Here is a 23,682-nt window from a genome sequence, read left to right as displayed (position 1 = left end):
TGGCTGGCGCAGAGGAGCGGATAGCAGAGTGCCTGGCGGAGAGGAGCGGATAGCAGAGTGGCTGGCGGAGAGGAGCGGATAGCAGAGTGGCTGGCGGAGAGGAGCGGATAGCAGAGTGGCTGACGGAGAGGAGCGGATAGCAGGGTGGCTGGCGGAGAGGAGCGGATAGCAGGTTGGCTAGCGGAGAGGAGCGGATAGCAGAGTGGCTGGCGGAGAGGAACCTATAGAAGGGTGGCTGACGGAGAGGAGCGGATAGCAAAGTGGCTGCCACAGAGGAGCGGATAGCAGAGTGGCTGATGGAGAGGAGCGGATAGCAGGGTGGCTGGCGGAGAGGAGCGGAGAGCAGGTTGGCTAGCGGAGACGAGCGGATAGCAGAGTGGCTGGCGGAAAGGAGCGGATAGCAGGGTGGCTGGAGGAGCGGAGCGGATAGCAGGGTGGCTAGCGGAGAGGAGCGGATAGCAGGGTGGCTGGCGGAAAGGAGCGGATAGCAGGGTGGCTGGCAGAGAGGTGCGGATGGCAGATTGGCTGGCGGAGAGGAGCAGATAGCAGGGTGGCTGGCAGAGAGGAGCGGATACAGGGTGGCTGGCGGAGGGGAGCGGATAGCAGAGTGGCTGATGGAGAGGAGTGGATAGCAGGGTGGCTGGCGGAGAGGAGCGGAGAGCAGGTTGGCTAGCGGAGACGAGCGGATAGCAGAGTGGCTGGCGGAAAGGAGCGGATAGCAGGGTGGCTGGAGGAGCGGAGCGGATAGCAGGGTGGCTAGCGGAGAGGAGCGGATAGCAGGGTGGCTGGCGGAAAGGAGCGGATAGCAGGGTGGCTGGCGGAGAGGAGCGGATGGCAGATTGGCTGGTGGGGAGGAGCAGATAGCAGATTGGCTGGCGCAGAGGAGCGGATAGCAGGGTGGCTGGCGGAGAGGAGCGGATAGCAGGGTGGCTGGCGGAGAGGAGCGGATAGCAGATTGGCTGGCGGAGAGGAGCGGATACAGGGTGGCTGGCGGAGGGGAACGGATAGCAGAGTGGCTGGTGGAGAGGAGCGGATAGCAGGGTGCCTGGCGGAGAGGAGCGGATAGCAGGGTGGCTGGTGGAGAGGAGCCGATAGCAGGGTTGGCTGGCGGAGAGGAGCTGATAGCAGGGTGGCTGGCAGAGAGGAGCGGATAGCAGGTTGGCTGGCAGAGAGGAGCGGATAGCAGGGTGGCTGGCGGAGCGGATAGCAGAATGGCTGGCGGAGAGGAGCTCATAGCAGGGTGGCTGGCGGAGATGAGCGGATAGCAGGGTGGCTGGCGGAGGGGAGAGGATAGCAGATTGTTTGACGGGGAGGCGCTGATAGTACAGTGGCTGGTGGAGAGGAGCGGATAGCATAGTGGGTGACGGAGAGGAGCTGTTAGCAGGGTGGCTGGCGGAGAGGAGCGGATAGCAGGGTGGCTGGCGGAGAGGTGCTGATAGCAGGGTGGCTGACACAGGAGCGGATAGCAGGGTGGCTGGCGGAGAGGAGCGGATAGCAGGGTGGCTGGCGGAGAGGAGCTGATAGCAGGGTGGCTGATGGAGAGGCGCAGCTGGTGGTGAAGATTGCAGGAGAACGCCATGGAGAGGCGTGACAATCAGCTGTCAACCTGAGCAGTGGACCATGTAAGATGCACAACCCCCTCCCCCCCCCATACCTTCTCCTGCTTCCACCCAGGCTGGGAGGTAAACTCTGCAGAGGAACTTCTGAACTCTGGAGGCTGCACTGACCAAGGACAGAAACTGCGGTTGGGGGAGACTGTTGGGTTGCTGGACTTTTAGACCCTGAGGGGAAAAGGACACTGCCAAACTTACTTGGGGGTGCCTCTTTTGCTCATGGTTTGTGTTATGAATCCTGTTTGTGGTGTTTCCCCAACATGATGCCACATTGTGTCCCTCCTTTATTAAAAGGATTTTGCTACACTCAGACTCTGTGCTTGTGAGCGGGGAAGTCTTGCCCCTTAGGGGGGTGATATGTGATTGTCCCAGGTCTCTGGGTGGGGGCTCGAGCTGGTTTGTGTTATTGAAATAGAACCCCTACATACTGAACCCGGCCCTTGTTGCTGCCCACTCAGACGGGCAGAAGAGTTTCATTAGGAAGAACAACAGACAATCTGGAGCCACCCCCAGGACCTGTGCCTCACACACAGCTGTGCGCTGTATTCAGCCAGCTCCCCTCCAGGCACTGTGAATCCTGCACACCCTGGAGACTGAACAGGCCTTGGCTGTGTGTTCTAGAGTCGCTGGGCTGGCCCCTGAAGTACACGGCCGGCCTGGGTTCCTCTCCCACCACTGGGGAAGTGGCATGAGAGGGACAGAGAGCTGGAAGCCTGCCTGGGCAACGGCAGGAGTCAAAGGATCAGGGCACAGGATCCCTCTCGAATGGGAGAGAGTTTGAAGGACTCTGCCCCAGAAGGGGAAAACAATAGAGGGCCCTGTCCAAAGGGCCAGGTCCACAAAGAGGTAGCGGCAGCTTCTGGAGTGAGAGAGGGGCTGCAGCCTGAGAGTGACAGGCAGAGATACAGCGTGTGATCACAAGCAGGGGCATTGGCCACACACAGCTCATCCTCAGGATAGTCAGGAGGTAGCACCAGCCCGTGGTGAACAGAGCATCCCATCATAAGGTGCCATTGGTGGAGCACAGGAAAAAAAGGTGTGTCATAAACAGTTAGTTAAGGGTTAAGGTTTTTTTCTACCTGTAAAGGGTTAACATGCAGTACCTGTGAACACCTGACCAGAGGACCAATCAGGGACAAGAGATTTTCAAATCTCTGTGGAGGGAAGCCCTTGTCTGTGTTCTTTGTTAGAGTTCTCTCTTTGAATCTAAGAGAGGCCAGTCATGTCTCCAAGTTCTCCTGGAGTAGTTTCTACTATCTAATAGTGAGTATTAATTAGAAAGGCGGATTAGTCTTATAATTTGATTTCTACATTTGCAATTGTGTGTTGCTGAAGGAAATGCTTTATTCCTGTTTGCCGTTACTTTGCTTTTACTGAGAAGGAAAGGGGGCGGGGGAATTCTCTCCAGGTTTACAGGTTAAACTTTGTGTATTGTTCTATCTTGGTTACAGAGACAGTTACTTTGCTTTTTCTTTAATAAATTCTTTTCTTTTCTTTGGACTTGGTTAATTCCTTCTCTTGTGGAAATTCAGGGGAAGGGGAGGGGGGAAGAGTGAGTTCCTCCTGGGCTTGATTCAAGGAGTTTGAATCAAGGTATCTTTCTCCAGGACTAGGGAAGGGGAGGGGGAGGTAAGTCCCTCTTTGTGTTGAGTCAAGGATTTGACTCGGTGTATATCTCTCCAGAGTGGCTAGGAGAGAGGGAGGGGGGAAGTGGGCTGCTTTCCTGTGTGTAAAGATTCAGGGAGATTGAATCTGTGTTCCCCAGGGAAAGTTGGGGGAACAGGCAGTGTGTCAGACACTTAGAAAACTGACTGGTGGCAGCGTAGTAGATCTAAACTAGGATTTAAGTTTAGAAGGATCCATCCATAGGTCCCCATCTTGTGAACCCAACAGCTCCAAGTGGGGGTGAGACCTATGACAAGGTGCATTTAGTCTGCAACTCAAACACCCTTTTTCTGGGTGAGCCTCTAACCACTTTGACAAACATTCTGAGAGGCTGGAGCATCCTTCTCCCCCACCACACCTTTCGAAGGCTAAATTTCATTAGTGCTGCGACATTGCACCCATAACGCTTTCCAGAAATACGCTCATGAGTGTAAATGTGACCTAACTGGAATCTGTTTTATGCAGAGTTAAGAAGCGAGGTTTTGTCTTTATTTTTATATTTCCCACAGCTCTGTGTGGAGGGTCAATGGCCTCCTAACACATTGACCCAGCCCTGTTTGCTCCCACAGGCACCTGGCTTCACCATGGCCTGAGTGACCCCCTGAGAAATTGACCCTCCAGGCTCATAGAGGCCAGGAGATAAGGGGGTAGAAGAGGTTCTGCTAGAGTGACAGATGGGAGTCTTCCCAGGCCCCAGTGAGGTGAACACCAGAGACTGCAGAAGACCAGCGGATTGTCCCCATGCAGGGGCGGCTCCAGGGATCAGAGCAGCAATCGCGTGCCTGGGGCGGCAAGCCGGGGCGGGGGAGGAGGGGTGGCCTGGCGGTCGCCGTGAGGGCGGCAGTCAGGCTGCCTTCGGCGGCGTTTCTGCGGGAGCTCCGCCAGTCCCGCGGTTTCGGCGGCAATTCGGCGGTGGATGCCGAAGGTGCGGGACCGGCAGATCACCCAGCACACAGGCCTAGAGACAAATCTCTCGGGCTTGTTGGACCGATTCTGCCAGGTGTGTCCCCATCTGACACTTTTCCGATCCTCGGACAGGCCCAGTTGGAGAGGAGCCGTGTCTGGATCCAGAGTCCCAATCAGGGGTCACTCAGGGTAAGCCGCTGGCGGGCCGAGACGGTGTGTTTACCTGGAGCATCCGCAGGCATGGAGCCGTTCACTGTTCCAGGCCAATGGGGGCTGCGGGAAGCAGCATAGGCCGAGGGATGTGCTGGCTGCTGCTTCCTGCAGCTCCCATTGACTGGGAATAGGGAACTGCGGCCACTGGGAGCGGCAGGGCTCTGTGCCTGCGGACACTCCAGGTAAACAAACCGCCCCGGCCTGCCAGCGGCTAACCCTGATGGGCCGGAGCCAAAGGCTGCCGACGCCTGGTCACAGTCGCTGCAGGGATGAGAGAGAAGCAGAGAGTTCGAGGTGGAGCCCAGCAGGCTCAGGGAGTAACATCGGCACCACTGACGACAGGAGTGGAGCAAACCTCACAATCCATGTGGTTACTGCAGGTCTGTCCAGCTTAGGGTGACCAGATCACAGGGATGAAATATCGGGACACGGGGGGGGGGGGGGGGGGGGGGGGGGGGAGCAAAAAAAATGGCGGCAGAGCAAAAAAAAAAAAAAAACAGTTTTGCAGGGGCCGGGGGCATTAGCAGGACCCAGCCGCGCCGCCGGATCGCACACAGCGCCCCAGCCGCGCGCACTGCATTCCCCGCGGAGCCTCCCACCCCGGGCACATGAGATTCGTCCCACCGCAGGCGGGGAGCCCCGCGCCTCTCCCGCTCAGCTGCACTCCAGCAGCTCCTTCCCGGCAGGGCAAGATGCTGGAGCGCAGCCGAGCGGGAGAGGCGCAGGATTCCCCAGCAGCGTCGGGGAAGTTTATCGGTTCGGGGGACCCTGGCCGGCTCCTCGCGCCAGCCGCCCCGCCTGGGACAGATCTCGCCCCCGCAGCCCCTCTCCACCACATGTCTCCGGCGGGCAGCCCACACCCCCGGGCCACGCTGCTCACCCGGGCCCTGCCTGCTCCGCGCTGCCCCTGGACCCACCATGCTGCCCCGTGGACTGCAGGGCTGGAGCAGTCTCCGCGCTGCACTGCAGCGCTCCCGGCCCCAGCCAGCCATGGCCCGTGTGCCCAGGCTGCTGCACAGGGGCGTCTCCTCCCCAGGTTCGGCTTGGGATCCAATGGGGCAGTGAGGGGGCGGGGCTGGGGGCAGGGATTTGGTGAGGGATCCAATGGGGGAAGGAAGGGGCGGAGTCGGGCCGGGGGGCAAGAGCCCCTCCGGGCTCCGCCTGTGCACGGGAGCGGAGGGCAAAATTGTTTGTTTGTCCAGTGTCCCGACCGAACATTGGTCGGGACGCGGGACAAACAAGCAAATATCGGGACAGTCCCGATAAAATCGGGACGTCTGGTCACCCTAGTCCAGCTGCCCCCTGTTGTGTATTTGGTTGTCATGGTTTTTGTTCCTATGGCAACTGAGTTAGATTATTAGAGGATAGCTCGGCCAGCTTCGGCCGGCTGAGTGAGCTCTCTGTGTCTGTAAATAAAATGGTAGTTTTGTTAGCTGTCTGCTCTCTGGCCTCAAGTGATTTCTTCCTAAACCGGCTGCCCCCAAGGATATAACAAGTGGCGACGATGGATGGGATTCCGGTGCTGCTCCAGTAACAGAAGGAAGTAGAAGTCAAGGTAAAGACCAAACAAAGAAAAATACTGCTTGTTTACACTGACTGTGAAAGTGAAACTAAAAATCATGGCTACTCTGACCAGGCCACTGGAACCTTTTGATGAGAATATAGAGCAGTGGCATGTGTATACTGAGCGTTTTGAGCTTTTTGTTATTGCAAATGACATTACAGAAGCGAAGAAGGTGCCAATATTCTTAAGTGTTGTAGGGGCTAAAACCTACTCCCTGCTACGCAGCTTACTACACCCTGTTAAGCCTGAGACTAAATCTTACAGTGACATTGTGGAAATCCTGGGGTCCCATTTTTTTCCCCCAAACCACTGGTAATTGCTGAAAGATCTAGGTTCCACCAAAGAGACCAAAAGGAAGATGAAACCGTTGTACAATTTGTAGCCATTTTAAAAAAGCTAGCAGAACACTGTGAATTTAAAGAGATGTTAAATGAGGCCCTGCATGACAGGTTAGTGTGTGGCCTCTACAGTGAAGCTATACTGTGGGAAGCACCTACTGACAGAGGCTCAGCTTACCTTACAGAAGGCTGTTGATATTGCTGCCTCCATGGAACTGGCTACAAGGGAGGCACAATCCATCGGTGCATCCCCTAGGGTGCAAAAAGTGTCACAAGAACCGACCCACAAAACTGTGCAGAGTCAGAACCCTGCATACCCTAGAGCAGACCCAGGATGATCAAAGTGACACCTCAGCGCAAGAGGAAGTGCCACTGCATGTTTTGTCTTTGGCAGGGAGCTCACATGAATACTGGGTAACCCCGTTGTTGGATGGCAAACCTATACGCATGGAACTGGACACCGGTGCAGCCGTCTCGCTGGTCTCCGAGACTGTGTATAAAGAAAAGCTACAGCATCTTCCGCTTAAGGCAACAAAAACTGTTCTGAAGACGTATACGGGAGAAGCTGTGCCCCTGTTGGGCAGTATTGATGTTAAGGTGGAGCTCAATGGACAGGCGGCTAAATTGCCACTGTTTGTGGTGAGAGGTAACTACCCAGCCTTAAGGGGTAGGTCTTGGCATGGAAAGCTTCAACTGAACTGGGCAGAAGTGCACCGGATGACTAAAGAAGAAACCAGTCTAACCCCTATACTAAGGAAACATGCTGCTGTTTTTGGAGATGATTTGGGAAGTATGAAGGGAATCACTGTGACACTGAACATTAAACCTGACAGTCCACCAAAATATCTAAAAGACCGAACCTTTAGCCCAGGGCAGCCAGTTTTGGCTCAGAATTATACTTCCAGAGCTAAATGGGTCCCGGACACAGTCATCACTCAAACAGGACCTGTTTCCTACACAGTCCGGACTGCAGAGAATCTTACCTGGCGGCGACATGTAGATCAGCTGTTGCCAGGTCATGCCAGTCCTCAGGACACATCTGCAGTTGACGGGTCTGACTTCACCTCTTCTGGTGAGAAACCGAATCATGAATCACCTGTTCCTGACTGTTCTCCTCCATTAGTGCCGGCGGCTGAGATGCCCCTTTGCCCAGCACGAGCTGATACCACCTCCTCACCCGTTTGTGCTGCGGACCCTGAGCCCATGGTACTTTCGGGTGCAACAACACCAGAAGTTCACCGTAATCCACCTAGAGACAGAAGGCCTCCTCATCGGCTGGATCTTTAGCTAGGGTGAACCCACGGTTATGGGGCAAAATAATCCCCAGGGTTTAGCCGGGAATGGAGGCAGTCTACCCTCCTTCTCTAGTCTAGTGTGTGTTGTATTTAAGGGATATTCTTATTAGGGGGGGGGAGGAATATGTTGTGTATTTGGTTGTCATGGTTTTTGTTCCTATGGCAACTGAGTTAGATTATTAGGGGATAGCCCAGCCGGTTTCAGCCGGTTGGGTGAGCTCTGTGTCTGTAAATAAAATGGCAGTTTAGTTAGCTGTCTGCTCTCTGGCCTCAAGTGATTTCTTCCTAAACCGGCTGCCCCCAAGGATATAACACCCCCCTCCTCCCTCAGTGTCAGACTGGGGGGGGAGGCCTGGCAGCCCCCTCCTCAGCCACAGTCTGTGTGTGTCACAGCAGCCCCCTGCTCACTCCCCCGTGGAGCCCCGAGCGGGGTGAGCTGGGCCTCTGCTTGGTTTGATCCCTGAAGGGGTTTCTGGGCACTAACTGGGACCCCACGTTTCTCCTCACTTGAGGAAATCCCTGTGAAACTCCCCCTTTCCCTGGGTCTTTTTCACACCCTCTGCCAGAGCCGTTCCTCACGTTTTCTCCAGTTCAGCTGGCAGCAAGTCCTGCGCGAGGGGAGGGGAGAGCTGCGATTTCAGGCTGTCGTGTTATGGCGGGATTGCTGCTAGGAAGTGACAGAACCGGCTAATTCTGAGGAACAAACAGGGGAATGGGGCAGCGCTACAGAGTCAGGGAGTCAGGGGTGAAAGTCACTTCAAGGACTTACCGGTACGCAGGAGTCCTGAGCCGGGGGGCGGGGCCTGGACCGGAAAGGGCAGGGCCTCGGGTGGAAGAGGCGGGGCTGTTAGAGCCCCAGGACCTTTGAATCGAGATTTAAAGGGCCCAGGGCTCCGACTGCAGTAGAGGCGGCTGGGAGCCCTGGGCCCTTTAAATCACCGCCAGAGCTACCAGCTGCGGAGGCTGCTGGGAGCCCCAGAGCTTGGGGCCATTCAAAGGGCCCAGGACTCTGGCGGCTGCTACCACAGCAGAGCCCTGCACCCTTTAAATGGCCGCCCGAGCCCTGTTGCTGGAGCCCCCGGGGCAGCGGCTGCGGCCGGGGTCTCCAGGGGTGATTTAAAGGGCCCAGGGCTACGGGCATGGCCGAGCTTACTCTCACTTCTGCAGGGAGCCAACTGGAGCAAATACAGGAAGGATTTCTAGCAAGGGCGCCGTGTAACTAACCAGAATGAAGAATATTCTCTGCCCCCCTCGTCTAACTCTGGGCCTGACTCTCTCCCGTGCTGAGGCCCCTTGCCCTGTCTCTGGCCGTGTCCGGGGGCTTTATGCCCCGGTAGAGCCCCGAAGGTAAAGGTGTGAGGTAGCCTCAGCCCCAACAAGACTCAGGCCCATGTCACTTTCATCCTGGGTTTCAGATGAGTGACCCCTAGAAGTTGGGGGGCCACCGGTGCCCAGACCATGGCCTGGCCACACAGGCCCCGCCCCTGCTCATCCTCGTCCCCCGAGGCCCCGCCCACTTGCTGTTCACTGCCCTCTGCCCCCTCCCCCCAGACCCCCTACCTGCCCCTCACTCTTCCCCCAAGACTCCACTCACCTGCTGCTTTCTCCTCTCTGCCCCTTTCCCCTAAGGGGGGCTGCCAGGGGGCCATGGGGCCAGGCCCCCATCACTGTTTCCTGCCTTAGGTGAGCGGGGGGCGGGGGGTCCCTGGGGAAGGAGGCGGAGCAGGGGCAGGAAGAGGGAGGGGGCTTGGGAGAAAAGGCCCAGCGGGGGTGGGGCGCAGGCCTTGGGGGAAGAGGCAGACGGGGGATGGGAGGAGGCAGAGCAGGGCATCGGGTTAAGAGGCAGAGCGGAGCCGGGTGCAGGCTCTCAAGTGAGCTACAGACCAACAGTGGTTCATAGAAACTATTCAGCAAGTATTTTACAAGACCTAGAACATTAGGGGAAATCATGACCTGCCAAGAGGCAATTAATGGAGAGAAGTAGCCAGATTAATCCCGTACATTGGATTGGTTGTACATTGGAGTCTCCTCGCTGTCGATAGCCCCCTGCTTGGCCAATCAGCCCTGAGCCCCTCTGAGGGGCGGGAGGCTGAGGGGTCTCACCGGATGTCCCAAAGGACGGCCCAGGTCACCATCAGAGGGGATCACTCTCAGATCCAGCCCCACCTCTTGGTGAGGACCTCCCGCAATGAGAGCAACCTCCCTCCCCCGCCCACACTCCACACACCCCTCCTTGGTAGAGGGAGGGAAGCAGGGGAAAGCAGGAAAAGAAGCAAGAGAAGAGGCGAAAGGAGGGAGGAAAGAGGAGAAGGGAAACCAAAAAGGACAAACCCCAATGTCCCCAGGGATTCCAACCATCAAATCCTAGGTAGGAAATCAACTTCTGGCACCTGAAGCCAGTGTTTCCTGGGCCTAGAATGCTGCCTGCGCCAGGTGGATCAGACTGAACAGGTTCCAAACCTCTCTCAGCCTCTCACCTTGTCAAAGGGAAGTTTGTTTTCGGCACAGTCAGTGGCAGGAAAGGAGAAAACTCCACAGAGGTTCCTCCTCATGCTCACAGCCGTGAATCCTAATTCTCTCTCAGCCCTCGAGGAGAGACCTCGCGAAGGAGACTTGCGGCAGCAAAGCCGGGGGTCTCAGAGACTGGCCTGGCCCTGCACCTCGGTCCTGCCCGGCTGATGTCGGGGTCTCTCTGTGAGGTCACCCCCTCCCCACCACCTTTGCCCAATAGGCCGAGTTCCTGCAAAAGGCCTTTGTGATGTCACTGCCACACCCACCCCTCCCCTCAAAGCTGATGTCCTGCCCCTGGCCAGCCTCGTTGGGTGTTTGAGTTCTTTCCCCTGGATCACCGCACTCAATGACTGTTCAGTCTGTGGATGGAGCCGCTACACAATAAAACATCAGTTTTTCATAAATTAGTAGCCTTAAGACCAGCAGGGACCATTAGAGCATCTAATCTGACTCCCTGCATATCCCAGCTCTTCTGTGTATCACAATAGCTTCTTTTTGACTAAAGCACCTTCCTGAAAGGCCCCGCCCACTTGCTGTTCACTGCCCTCCGCCCCCTCCCCCCAGACCCCCTACCCGCCCCTCACTCTTCCCCCAAGACGCCACTCACCTGCTGCTTGCTCCTCTCTGCCCCTTTCCCCTAAGGGGGGCTGCCAGGGGGCCATGGGGCCAGGCACCCATCACTTTTTCCTGCCTTAGGTGAGCGGGGGGTGGGGAGGGTCCTTGGGGAAGGAGGCGGAGCAGGGGCAGGAAGAGGCAGAGAGAGGGAGGGGGCTCAGGGGAAAAGGCCCAGCGGGGGTGGGGCGCAGGCCTTGGGGGAAGAGGCGGAGGGGGGATGGGAGGAGGCAGAGCAGGGCATCGGGTTAAGAGGCAGAGTGGAAAAGGGTGCAGGCTGGGCCCCCACTTCTCTGGAGCTTCGCGTCCAGCACTCGAAAGATGACAATGGGCCCACGGAGGATTGACTCGCCCCACATCCCCAGTGTTCCCCCCTGCATGGGCAGCCATTTGGGGGAGGCTCAGCCGCCCCTGGCCTCTTAGACAGGCTGTGGCTAAAACACAGGCCTTGCTGTGAGCAGGATTTGAACCTGCACAGGGAAACCCTCTTGAATTTTGAGTCCAACACCTTCGCCACTCGGCCATCAGAGCTGTGACCAAAGCACCCCCTAAGGCCAGAGAAATGCCCAGGCCTGACGTCATCTGAACTGCAGAATTCAAACAGCAAACTTGGCTCCCAAAACACCAGGGGGAATTTGGGGCTCTCGGTCCTTCGCCGTGTGGTTAAGCACCAAACCAGCACCCGCCTGTGGGGTCTGTCATTGTTCCTTTCCACACTGTAACGATCGAGACAGGGAGAGGTGACCTGACCTGACCAAGGTCAGACAGTGAGGTAGAATCCAGCTCTGCCCCCCACCAGCTCCCGGCTCTATCCGCCAATGGACTGACTTTCTCGCTCGATTAAACTGTTTGTATTGGACTCTTTTCTCTATGTATAAACAGGACTAAGCCACAACTGGACTGTCCGACAGGAGAATGGGCCACGGCTCCCTTCCCCGGACCCTGGATTTCTCACCACTTCAGAGAAACTTGTTAGTGGAAAAATGAATCACATTCAAATGACTGCAGATTATGAACCGTTTGCTGTTGCCTTGGCACATGGCCCCACCCAGCCTTTTCCCCTGAGTCAGGAATGATAATTTATTGGTTCACTCTGATTTGTTTCAGTTTTATGTTAGCATCTATTGCCACTAATTGGTCAGAGCCCGTCACTTCCGGAAGTCCGAAACGTTTCCCCCCTAGCTCCCTTCTCGGTACCTTTGATTTTCCTCAGTCTCCTTCAGAGCACCGGTTTTCTTGGCACCAATAACCAAGACTGATTTCCAGATCAGGAGACGTGTCCTCCAGCTGCTGGAACTTCCCTGTTTCACACCTAGAAAGAAACAGGTTTTTCCCCATTAATCATTATCATATTTTAGTGTCGTATTTTACTCTGAATTTCTTGCCCGTGAGAAATGCTGAATTGAGGGACTGGAGAATGAGTCTCTGTGTATCCAGCCACAGACTAGCTGCAGCCCCAGCAATGGCTGTGCAAGCTTCCCCGAGGTGTCCCGTCAATGTGCTTCATCCCGATTTACCGAGACTAGCTCTGGGGACAGGATGAGTTCGGTCCCGTGGGCAATTCACTCCTCGGCCTCCATGCTTTGATGGCCAATAGATTCCAATGTTCCTGCTGGTCATTGTTCTGTGGCCATCTGCCCAGCTGCCACTGGACTGAGATCAGCTCCCCTCACACCAGCTCATTCCTCACCGGTCTGTGAATGGTCACCACGTCATACAGACGTTTGTTCACTCCTGCCGGGGGCAGAAGAGAACCCAGTGCCCTGGAGGTGACAGGCCCATACTGTGTCCCCAGTCAGGGCCATCGTCCCTGCCCTGAGGTGGTGGCTGCTCTGGGGAGCTCACGCTGGCACCGGTGCAGTGGCCCCGCCGTTAGCTCCCTAGTGTAGCCGCTGAGACTCCCTACCCCCAGCGAGAGCCGTAGCCATGTTGGCAGGAGAAGCTCTCCCAGCAACATAGCCCTGCCCACACCGGCGCTTGGGTCAGTGTAACTGTGTCCCTTGGGGGTGGCTCATTCACACCCCTGAGCGACATACGTTCTACCGACACAAGGGGGCGTAGACGCAGCCTGAGCAGAGAAGCGATTTAGAAAACAGATTTAGTTTTGTAGGAAATGCAGAAACCCGGGTTTGTAATAAACCAAAGGAGATTCCGTCCCAGGTGTCACCTTCACCACGTTGCAATTGTGCCCTGGGACAGTTGTGTTGTCTCAGCCTGTGGCCAGACTAATGGCGTGTGCAGGGGGAGGAGCCACGCCCCGTCTATGGGGCTTCTGGCATCCTCGAGGGGAGAAAGGAGAAAAGACGCTCAGTCCCCCATGCCACTCACACAGGGGGCGGGAACTTCTGTGGTCATTTAAACAGGCTCAAGGGCCCCGAAAGAGTGAAAGGTGTTAACGTGCCCCTGTCACCGTCCAACACTGAACGGGTGAAACAAAGCTGGGGGTTTGGTAGAGAGACTTCAGCCCGCTTAGTGCCATGGCAAACACACCTCTCACATCCCTGCTAGTGTGTTACTGAAACACAGAGAGAAACAGAGACAGAGTTAAAGCAATGGAAATGTAAAGTAGTCAGTAAGGCTTGTCTTTAACAGCATCCCCTGTGCCCTGTCTCTTTAGCTGGGAGAGTTTTTAGAAGGAAAGTTCCTTCTGTGACGGTCTCTTGGATGGTTTTGAAGAAGGTAACAGCTGTCCTGGGGAAATCAGAGAGATCAGCTGAGATGGGCTGGAGCTGTCACTGTTGTGGTGTCTCTTGTTAAAGTCCAATCCCATAAAGTCCAAGATAAGGCGAACGCACACAAACGGGGAAAGAAGAGAACAGCAAAGATAGAAGATGCAGCTTCTGGCTCTGGCCTAGCACAAGGCCTTGCCAGCCGCTCCGAGACCTAGCAAGCTTGTACCCCCATCGGGCTGCTTGGGGCACGGCATTTAGCTGCTTTCTGCTCACAGGCTTACAGCAGTGTTCAGAACACACAGCCTTGGCCAGCTAAGTCAGATTTTGATTGAACAGAAGCAGAAGGAGAGGGACAGGAAAAAGAAACTATAGGACTAGAACAGCGTTTAAAAGAGAACTGGATAAATTCATGGTGGCTAAGTCCATTAATGGCTATTAGCCAGGATGGGTAAGAATGGTGTCCCTAGCCTCTGTTCGTCAGAGGATGGAGATGGATGGCAGGAGAGAGATCACTTGATCATTACCTGTTAGGTTCACTCCCTCTGGGGCACCTGGCATTGGCCACTGTTGGTAGACAGGATACTGGGCTAGATGGAGCTTTGGTCTGACCCAGTACGGCCATTTTAATGTTCTTATAAAAATAGATCAGGAAGGAAAAAGACAGGCTGGGAGCCGGCGTTTGCCACAGCGTATCAGCCTTCGCCTGGATAGTCTTGATAAAGGGCAGAGCTACTCTGGTGGGCGCATCTGCCGACAGAATGCTGCAGACCGGGTCCTTGACCTCCTCCACCTGGAGGTTAATGTTAAGCGCAACTCGCCTGAGGAGGTCCTGATGCGCAGCGAGGTCCACTGGGGGTGGGCTCGTTGACGATGCACCCGCCACCGCCTCATCCGGTGAGGAAGAGGATGAAACACCGGGGGCGAGGACCTCCTGGAGGAGCTCCTCCTGCTGAGGCTCTTGCTCCAGCTGCTCGGGTGAGGTGGTGGTAGGAGGCAGCTGTGCATCCAGCTGTGCATCCAGCTGGTGGAGGGCGACTTACGGTTGCCTCAGGGGCCCGACGGTCGGAAGGGACGGTCTGCGACAGAGCTATGGGAGCACCTTGGCCTGGTGATAAGCCCAAGCTGTCCAAAAGGGCCACTGCTGGACTCTTTGCGATTCAGAGCGGGAGTCCTGAAATAAACCCTCCGGCACATCTGCTTCTGGGTCTTGGGAGTAGTGGCTACCCGCCTGAGACGAAGCCGAGGGGTATCGAGAAGGCCATGGTGGAGCAGATAGGCCGTGGGCCGACGTCCCCACCGACCTGGTGCTCTTCCGCACCGGGGAGCGGTGCCGTGAGGGACTCAGGTACCGAGAGCGGCTCTGGGACCTGCGACCGGGACGGTGCCGGGAGGTCGACCGTGACCGAGAGCATCGGTGTCGAGAGCGGCTCCTGGTGGAGCGGTGCCGGTATCAGTGCCGGGAGCTCGAACGACGTCGAGAGTAATAAGACGGCGAGCGGGAACGGGAATGGTGCCACGAGTCCGACCGGCATCTTGTCAAGGAGCGGTGCCGGTACTGCGAGCGGCGGGACGAACGCGACCGGTGCCGGGATCTGGAACGCCGATGGGACCGTGATCGGGAGCGGTGCCGGTCGGGGGCACTGACTGAAGGTCGATGGATCAGGGCCGGTTTCCCAATTGATCGGATGACCCGCACCGGCGGTGCCGGGGGTGGCGGCGGTGCCGCATCCGAGATCGCGATCAAGTCCCTCGCCACTTCACAGACCTCCGGCGTGGATGGGACGATCAACTCCACCGCGGCAGGTGCCGGGGAGATAGGTGCCGGACTCGATGGCCCTTGGTGGACCGGAGTCGACGGCAACGGCTCAGCAGGCAGTGCCATGGCTGCAGGGACCGGCCGGTGCGGTGGAGCCGTGCCCTCGTGCCGCACCGCGGGCGGTGCCGGGGCGGCAGGGGTCTTAGACTTTCTCGCTTGAGGTGAAAGCGAGCGGTTCTGGCCTGACTTGGAAGCAGGCGTCCGGTGCCGAGGTGTAGTGGCCGCACCGGTGCGGCCCAGTGCCGAAGAGGCGCTCTTTGATTCCGAAGGGGTTGCGCTCGGTGCAGAAGACGGAGGGGTAAGAGCTGCCTCCATGAGGAGCTGCTTAAGTCTAATGTCTCTCTCTCTTTCTTTGTACGAGGCTTGAACGACTTACAAATTGAGCACTTAGCCGATAAGTGTGACTCCCCGAGGCACTTCAAACAGGAGGAATGTGGATCCCCTGTAGGCATCGGGCGATGGCAAGCCGAGCACAGCTTGAATCCTGGGGAGCCGGGCATGAGCTCCGGCTCCGGTGCGGGTAGGGCCTAAGCCCCGAGCCCGACTAACTCACTAAACTGTAACTAAACTGTAACTAAACCACTTAGAGCTAACTATCTTATCTAAATTTAACGAATTTGAGAACTATTTACACAACAAGAATAAGAACTATCAGAGAATGCTAGGGAGGTGGAGGTCAGCTACGCTGCACTCCACAGTTCCAACGACCGACACGGGCGGTAAGAAGGAACTGAGGAGTGGGTGGGTCGGCTGGGGTATATATCCGCGGCCATGGTGGCGCCACTCCAGGGGGCGCCCAGCCGACCCACTGAGTTGCTAGGGTAAAAAGTCTCCGACGAACGTGCACGCAGCGCGCGCACACCCTACATGGAATGGACATGAGCAAGCACTCAAAGAAGAATGAGTGGCTGGGAACAGAAACCGGTTCTTCTAAGGCCTAGGCCAAAGCTCCAGCCACTGGGCCATGTTGCCTCCCCGACAGATCCTGCTTGTAATGAAGTGTGGCCATTTCAAGGCCGAGGCCTTGATGACAATCCCAGGCCCAGCAGGGAGCTGAGGTTTCCCACGGGGGTTCTGAATTCCCGTATTGCTCCCTGAGGGGTTAATACTCAGAGGTCGACCAGCACTAGGGGGGTCCCTGAGCCAAACGCTGTGCGGACCCCCAGCACCTGGAATCCAAAGACAGAAGGGCCCCAGAGCGCGGATACCATTGGGATTAGACCGGGTTGCAGTCTGAACTGTGTTATTGTGTATGTGGCCAAGCACCAGCCAAAGGTGTTAGCGGAAACTGTCAAATGTAGGTTTATTGATTCACCACCTGTCAAGGTTCCTTCCCCACTCTGAACTCTAGGGTACAGATGTGGGGACCTGCATGAGAACCTCTAAGCTTAATTAGCAGCTTAGATCTGGTTTTACTGCCACCACCCAAATCCTTTAAGAGTTATTTGGGAAACTCTGTCTACCTTCCCCCCAGACTATCTCCCTCCCAGTAGCCTTGAGAGACTTCTCCACCCAGTTCCTGGTGGACACAGATCCAAACCCCTGGATCTTAAAACAAGGAGAAAGTAACCATTCCCCCTCCTTTCCCCCCACCAATTCCTGGTGAGTGCAGATCCAACCCCCTTGAATCTTAAAACAAGGAAAAATCAATCGGGTTCTTAAAAAGAAGCCTTTTAATTAAAGAAAGAAAGGTAAAAATCATCTCTGTAAAATCAAGATGGAAAATAACTTTACAGGGTCATCAGATTCAAGGAGCCCAGAGGAACCCCCTCTAGCCTTAGGTTCAAAGTTACAGCAAACAGAGGTAAATCCTCTTAGCAAAAACAAACATTTACAAGTTGAGAAAACAAAGATAAACTAACATGCCTTGCCTGGCTGTTACTTACAAGTCTAAAATATGAGAGACTAGTTCAGAAAGATTTGGAGAGCCTGGATTGATGTCCGGTCCCTCTTAGTCCCAAGAGCGAACCACCCCCAAAACAAAAAGCACAAACAAAAGTCTCCCCCCACCAAGATTTGAAAGTATCTTGTCCCCTTATTGGTCCTTTTGGGTCAGGTCTCAGCCAGGTTTCCTGAGCTTCTTAACCCTTTCCAGGCAAAAGGATTTTGGTGTCTCTGGCCAGGAGGGATTTTATAGTATTGTACACAGGAGGGCTGTTCCCTTTCCTTTATAGTTATGACACCACCATGTGACTCCAGCTTCTTGCTGGTTTTACTCAGTGTAGAAAGAGGACAAATAATTCTAAACTGTCTGAATAGAAAACAATCCTAGTCTCTGTTAATGAGGTTTGATTTTCTTGTGGTTCCTGATATCATGGACCCTGTAGAGCTGACAGTCACCTACAGAATCTTGGGTTGCGATGGAAAAACACCCCTCTCCACAAACACACTCTGAACTCTCAACATAAACTCACTCAAATCATTTATGTTTCTTCAGGAAAAGGTTCAGGCCTATTTGGAGACTCTGCGGGAAGAGAGAGAAAAGCTGCTGGGATTTAAAGTGATTGGAGAGGGAAAAACCTGGGAATATCTGGTAGGTGCCCAGTGCTATTAACCTGCAGAGACTTGCAGTGGGAGGTCTGTTGTGAAACAGACTCCTCTGTGGCCTTGGAGAAAGTGGACTTGTGTGTGTTTCTCCATGACCAGGGATTGCTATGTTAGATTCATGTCTGCACACACATACACTGGCCCTGCGAAATCCTCTGCCTGGATCAGGACAACATGTTCTGCAGAATCTAAACTTCCATTCCAGTTCATTTCTAGCCCTTGCGGCTTTCACAAAACTCCTCCCAAGGTGAACTGACCTATATCCCAGGCAGCGCCGTCTGCCTGAGTCTGCAGGCATTTCTTGCCTTGTTTAATTGTTCAATTCTTTTTTCTCCCCTGGCATCTCTGTCAATGTAGTGCTGAGTCCTGCCTCCTCTGCTCTGGGTCTGGATTAACATAGACCTCTGATAACACAGTGTCCCGCCCATGTTAGTCATAGAAACTTCCCATTGAGAGATATTAGGGCTGGTGAGAACTAGGGTGAACAGAAGTCCTGATTTTATAGGGACAGTCCTGATATTTGGGACTTTGTCTTGTATAGGCTTCTATTAACCCCCACCCCCATCCCGATTTTTCACACTTGCGGTCTGGTCACCCTAGTGGGAACGTGTTAGAAAATCCTCTCCCTGTTAACCACAGGGTAAAGTCAAGTGTCAGACACCTTAGAGTTTGCAAAGAAATTGTGTCTCCTGCACATTTTGCACTCCATGAAAGGACCCTAGATTCTATGTCCCTGGCCTACCATTTTTTTTTAATAGACCAGACACAAGATGAGAGGCAGAAGATTGTGTCTGAATTTCAGCAACTGTGGCAGTTCCTGGAGGAACAAGAGCAACTCCTGCTGGCCCAGCTGGAGAAGCTGGACAGGAAGGTTGTAAAGATACAGAATGACAATGCCAGTAAACTCTCTGAGGAGATTTCCCGCCTCAGTGAGCTGATCAGTGAGCTGGAGGGGAAGGGTCAGAAGCCAGCGAGTGAACTCCTGCAGGTGAGACTAAGTTAGAAAGATCCCAGATCCCACCGCAGGGACAGGACAGCTCCTGAATCATGGGCATTGGGGTGCAGCAGTGGGAGATCTCAGTGTCACTCGTAGATATAAAGGTGACATTGAGTCAGCAGATCCATGGCCTGGGCCCCAGGCCAAGCTGCTTTTCCTCATATTTTGCAAATTCCCTTCCCTGGGATGCCCAGTGGATGGCGTCATAGCACGTGGGACTAAGGTTGTTTTTCTGTTTCTTTCCTCTCTAGGACTTCAGAAGCACCGTGAGCGGGTACGTGTCTCTCTCACCCCCCTTGTACTTCACGGTGCTGTGAAAGGGCTTGGAGAGAACATTAACAACACATCTCCACAGGGCTCTACAGCAAAATGTGTGGGGCAGGGTCACTTTTTGGATACACATTTCTCTGATCAACTTAACCCAGAGGGTCTCAGTCTTTTATAGAAGACTCTGGAATATCCATTCAGTGGGAAAGACTGACCTAAAGTATTCCCATGAGATGTGTCATCCTGGGGGACTGGCTGCCTCAGGGTTCTGGAGATGCAATACGAGCCCTTCATCCCTGACATACTGGTAATGATCAGACCCTGCTCAGCAGGGATCAAGTGTCTTTTCCACTGGAAATCTGTCTGGAGACCTGTGTGGAATGAGCTGGTTTGGGTGCAGCTGAGGTCTCAGTCTACTACCTGAAAGAAAGATCTCATAGCACGATGCACACAAGAAACATGGAGAGAATTGGCCCTGGAGACTTGGCTCCTCCTCTGCTGTGTGCAGGCCAGAGCGGAAGAACATGAATTGGGCTTTTGGGGGAAGGTGGCACAGCCATGGTTTGTGCTGCAGGCCCCGCAGAGCAGGGACTTCCGCTAGCCAGGAATGATGGCGAGTTAGTGACTGAAATGTAACAATGAAATTCTCTCTCCCCAGGTGTGAGGCGGGGAAGTTCCAGCAGCCCATGGAGATTTCTCTGGAGCTACAGAAGAGACTCAGTGATTTCTCCCAAGAAAATATTGTTTTAATGGAGACTTTGAGGAAATTCAAAGGTACTGAGAGTTGGGATCTAGGATGGGAAATCACGGTGTGTCTCTGAGACTGTGGGAGGAGTTAGACTCTGGCCAATTGGTTAATAATTAGGTTATGTATCTATTTAATACAAAATGGAAAGTCGTCAAATTGAGCAGATGTAGCAGGGGCCCAGGCCCCAGGATATCTCACGTTGATTCATTTAGAGAGCTTTGGCAAAATCATTAAGGTAAAAATATAGCACAGCTTGGGGTATCTCACTTTCTCTCTCCCAACTAACAACTCGAGCACAGGGCATGTGCTCGAGAGCAGTTTAGAACCCAACATTTCTGGCCACTTCTGAAATGTGGACCCAGCCCTTCATTGTGCTCTGGCCCCATACGGCAGCTGGTGTGGGCCAAAAGGGAAGGCGTAAATCCTGGTGAGTCCCTCCAGCACAGGAGCCTCTTGTGTGAAACCCACAGCAGCTGGGAGCTGCAGGGGGCCGTGCAAACAAACTCTCTTGCTGCCCACCAGCAGATTACCCTGATGGGCCTCGTGCCAAAGGTTTGTGACCCCTGAAATAGAAGGTTTCAGATTAGTTATTATTAAAGAGGTGGGTGTGGCTCTGCTTCGCTCTCATTAGTAAGACATAATTATGTCAGTTGAGAGTGGGGATGTTATAAATATGACAGCATGAAATCTCACCTCTCTTTTATCCTTTCCATCTCCAGACACTCTGCTATCTGAACCAGAGACAGGAGCACACAGACAGGGTAAGATTGCAGGTGCAGGTTATCTTTAAAAAAGGAGAAAATTTCCATGAAAACATTTCCATTAATTTGAAGCTAAAGTTTCCAACCAAACCAACACCGACCAGACTTAAAAAGAAAACATTCACTGCTAAGGAGATCCCAAGCTGAAGTCGCACAAACAGTCCTGACACCAACCTTAGTGCTCAGTTCATGCCCACGCCAGTGAATAGAAACAGATAGTGACCAACATCCAAACCCCCTTAACTCTGACCCTGGGGTTTTCATAGACATTCATAGGCCCTTTCAATATTAAATTGAGAGGAATGCGTAGAGAGCACTCTCCCCTTAGGGCAGACACATCCCTCTCCTTTACCCTGGCAGAGGGGGGTCTCCCTCATTGCTCTTCTCCAACATCCGACCTTTCCTTAGGCCAGGGCTGGGCTCTCCCACGCATTGCTTCATGGATTGTGCTCCGAAATTCAGACAAAAAGAGGGCAATCCCTAGGCTCATGCAGACCAGGTGAGAGATTTCAGGAGAGATTAACTTTCACTTCAGAGAAAAAAATGCATGAAAACAGTTTTATAAACAAATAGCTAAAGACACAAACCAAACCAACACCGACTGTGACACCCCCCTCCCCCTGAAATGCAGAGGAGATCCCGCGCAGAAGTCACACAAACAATCCTGCCACCAGTTCTTCCTCCGCTAGAGATACAGTGTCCCTCTGACGCTGCCACCTCCTCCCTTCTCTCTTCCCAAGGCCAGCCCCTACTGACCACTCTCTGGGCTGGAGTGGTTCTGCCCCTACGCCCTGTCCCCTCCTCTTCGCCCAGGCCAGGGACAGGAGGATGGGCTCAGCGTGCAGCTTCCCCCTGGGTTTATATCTGGTGCCTCCCTCCTCTCACTCCCCTCTGCACAACGTCAGGTTCCTCCTCTCTCACCCTCCGAGGAGCAGCCCCAGCAGGGGAGGGGGGAGAGAGGCAGTTTCTGCAGCCCTCACAGCAGGTCCCAGCAGCGGGGGGAGGAGCTGCCAGGGCATCTCTGCTGGGTCCCAGGCACTCAGGGCAGAGGAGCAGCTCCCCAGGCTGGCGTTGTAAATCAGAGACCAGGTGCTCTCATCTCTGTGACCCTTTTCCTCTCCAGACCATAGGCGCCAACTTCCCCCAGTGCCGGTGGGTGCTCGCGCCCCCGGGCCCCACCCTGACTTCACCCTTTCCCCACCCCCACCCCACCCCCATTCCAACCCCTTCCCCAAAGTCTCAGCCCCTCCCTGCCCCTATTGGACCCCTTCTCCAAATCCCCGTCCCGGCCCCACCTCTTCCCCGAGCGTGCTGCCTTCCCCCTCCTGCCCCCTCCCTCCCGGCCGAGCGAAACAGGTGCAAGTGCTGGGAGCTAGGGGGGAAGCGGGCACGCGGTGCGCTCAGGGGAGGAGGCGGAGCGGAGGTGGAGGTGAGCTGGGCAGGGGGGTGGGGAGCTGCCCAATTTTTCAGAGCGCCCACGGAGTCGGCCCCTATGCTCCAGCCTCTGCCATCTGAGCTAGAGCCAGCTGAGGAGCAGGGGGCTGCAGCCTCTGTCACCAAATGTGAATGTACAAAAGTGGGTCCCATTGCCCAGGCTGAGAACTGCAGTGACGTCTCTGCTCGGTGTCAGGCGCCCAGGGCCGAGGCAGCTCCCTGGGATCCAGGCCTGTCCCAGGGCTGCTGGGGAGTGTGAGAAATGGTCCCCGCCTCCCCCAGGGCTGAGCTCTGCCCCTCACGCTCTGATTCTCTCTGTCCCCAGTGACGGTGACTCTGGATCCAGACACGGCTCATCCCCAGCTCGCCCTGTCTGAGGATCGGAGACATGTGAGATGGGGACACGCCCGGCAGGATCTGCCCGACAACCCTGAGCGATTTGACACTGAGCTCTGTGTGCTGGGCTGTGAGGGATTCACCCTGGGGAGACATTGCTGGGGGGTGGAGGTGGGGGATGGGGAATGCTGGGCTGTGGGGGTGGCCAGAGAGTCTGTGAGGAGGAAGGGCTGGATCGGTCATAACCCTGAGGGGGGGATCTGGGCTGTGCAGTGGTGGGGGTGTCAGTTCCAGGCTCTCACCTTCCCTGAGACCCCCCTGCCCCTGAGCCGGGTCCCCAGAAGGATCCGGGTTTCTCTGGACTGTGAATGGGGGCAGGTGGCATTTTTTGATGCTGATAACGAGGCCCCGATCTTCACTTTCCTGCCAGCCTCTTTCACCGGGCAGCGAATCCGTCCCTGGTTCTGGGTCTGGACAGGATCCTGGCTCAGACAGTGTTGCTGAGACATGGGGGGGATATCGCCCTGGAGTCTCACACACCCTTGTCTTTGTGACATTGGAAGTTTCCTGTTTCCTTCAGGCTTTCTGCCATGCAGTGCCCACGACCCTGGCGGCCCTGCTAGGTGTCTGCCCTGCCAAAGTATGGAAAACAGGGGGTGGCTTCTCTACCTCCGCCAATCTCATCCACCCAAGGCTTTTGCCGCCGTATGTCACTGTCCTCTGGCACAGGAGGACTCTGGGAATTCTGGCTCAGACAGTGCTACTGAGACATGGTGGGAATAGGCCAATGGGCATGAAAAAATGGGTGTCTCTAATCACAGTCATCCTAGTCTGTGATACTGGAGGCCTCTCATCTACCTAGCCTCTGGCTCATCTTCATGACCTTGGAGGACACCTGTCTACCCAACCCCAATATCTAATCTCTATGACACTCCCCCTCCCTCCCTGCAGCCCCAGGGATGGGAAGGGCTGGGGGGGGGTGAATAACTCCTGGAGCTGCTGCAGGTGCATAGGGTTCCTGAGGGGCATGTGTGGGGCTGCAGGATGAGAACTGATGGAGGGTCAGGGACAGAGGTGATGTGGGGGTTGGGGCTGTAACTGCTAGGTGGGCTCGGGGACAGGCAGCTGTGGGGGTGGCAAAGACACCAAATTACTTGTGATTTGGGAGGTGTGGGGAGAAGGGGGATACTCTGCACCAGCAGGGAGCCTGGGAGATCGAGACCCGGTCCCAGGGACTGGCAGGTGTGACCTCCAGGCCCCTGGGGAAGGGATGCTGTGGTGAGGGGGCGGGAGGCGGGGGAGGGCATGTCATTTGGATGAAGGTGAGCTGGCTGCGGGGAGGGGAGAGGCAGGTTTCATCAGAAGGGAGAGAAGAAATCAAGGGGGG

At 55.3% G+C, this 23,682-nt stretch overlaps 1 protein-coding gene and 1 non-coding gene across 2 annotated transcripts; one reads left to right on the top strand and one right to left on the bottom strand.

Annotated features, from left to right (window-relative positions):
* Window positions 1-11,166: 11,166 nt before the first annotated feature.
* On the bottom strand, window positions 11,167-11,248 carry TRNAL-CAA. Its single transcript has one exon. It is a non-coding gene; the product is annotated as a tRNA-Leu (tRNA).
* A 3,826-nt stretch (window positions 11,249-15,074) lies between these two features.
* Window positions 15,075-23,341, top strand: LOC123378757 (tripartite motif-containing protein 15-like). The gene is made up of 7 exons (XM_045032886.1): window positions 15,075-15,192; window positions 15,567-15,725; window positions 18,511-18,740; window positions 19,001-19,023; window positions 19,675-19,790; window positions 20,484-20,525; window positions 22,285-23,341. The coding sequence occupies exons 1-7, from the start codon at window positions 15,075-15,077 to the stop codon at window positions 22,797-22,799; spliced, it is 1,203 nt and encodes a 400-aa protein (XP_044888821.1). The 3' UTR covers window positions 22,800-23,341.
* Window positions 23,342-23,682: the final 341 nt, after the last annotated feature.

The sequence above is a fragment of the Mauremys mutica genome, chromosome 10, assembly GCF_020497125.1.
Source record: "Mauremys mutica isolate MM-2020 ecotype Southern chromosome 10, ASM2049712v1, whole genome shotgun sequence".
Lineage (NCBI taxonomy): Eukaryota > Metazoa > Chordata > Testudines > Geoemydidae > Mauremys > Mauremys mutica.
Note: the sequence above shows the minus strand (reverse complement) of the source record. Positions and strands in the feature narration are given on the sequence as shown.

Bases quoted from the DNA above. Each gene is read 5' to 3' on its own strand.
- LOC123378757 (XM_045032886.1), top strand. From the start codon at position 15,075: ATGACCCGCACCGGCGGTGCCGGGGGTGGCGGCGGTGCCGCATCCGAG. The intron at 15,726-18,510 runs GTAGGGCCTAAG...TTTTTTTAATAG, and splicing joins GAGCTCCGGCTCCGGTGCGG to ACCAGACACAAGATGAGAGG. The intron at 20,526-22,284 runs GTAAGATTGCAG...CTCTGTCCCCAG, and splicing joins GACAGGAGCACACAGACAGG to TGACGGTGACTCTGGATCCA.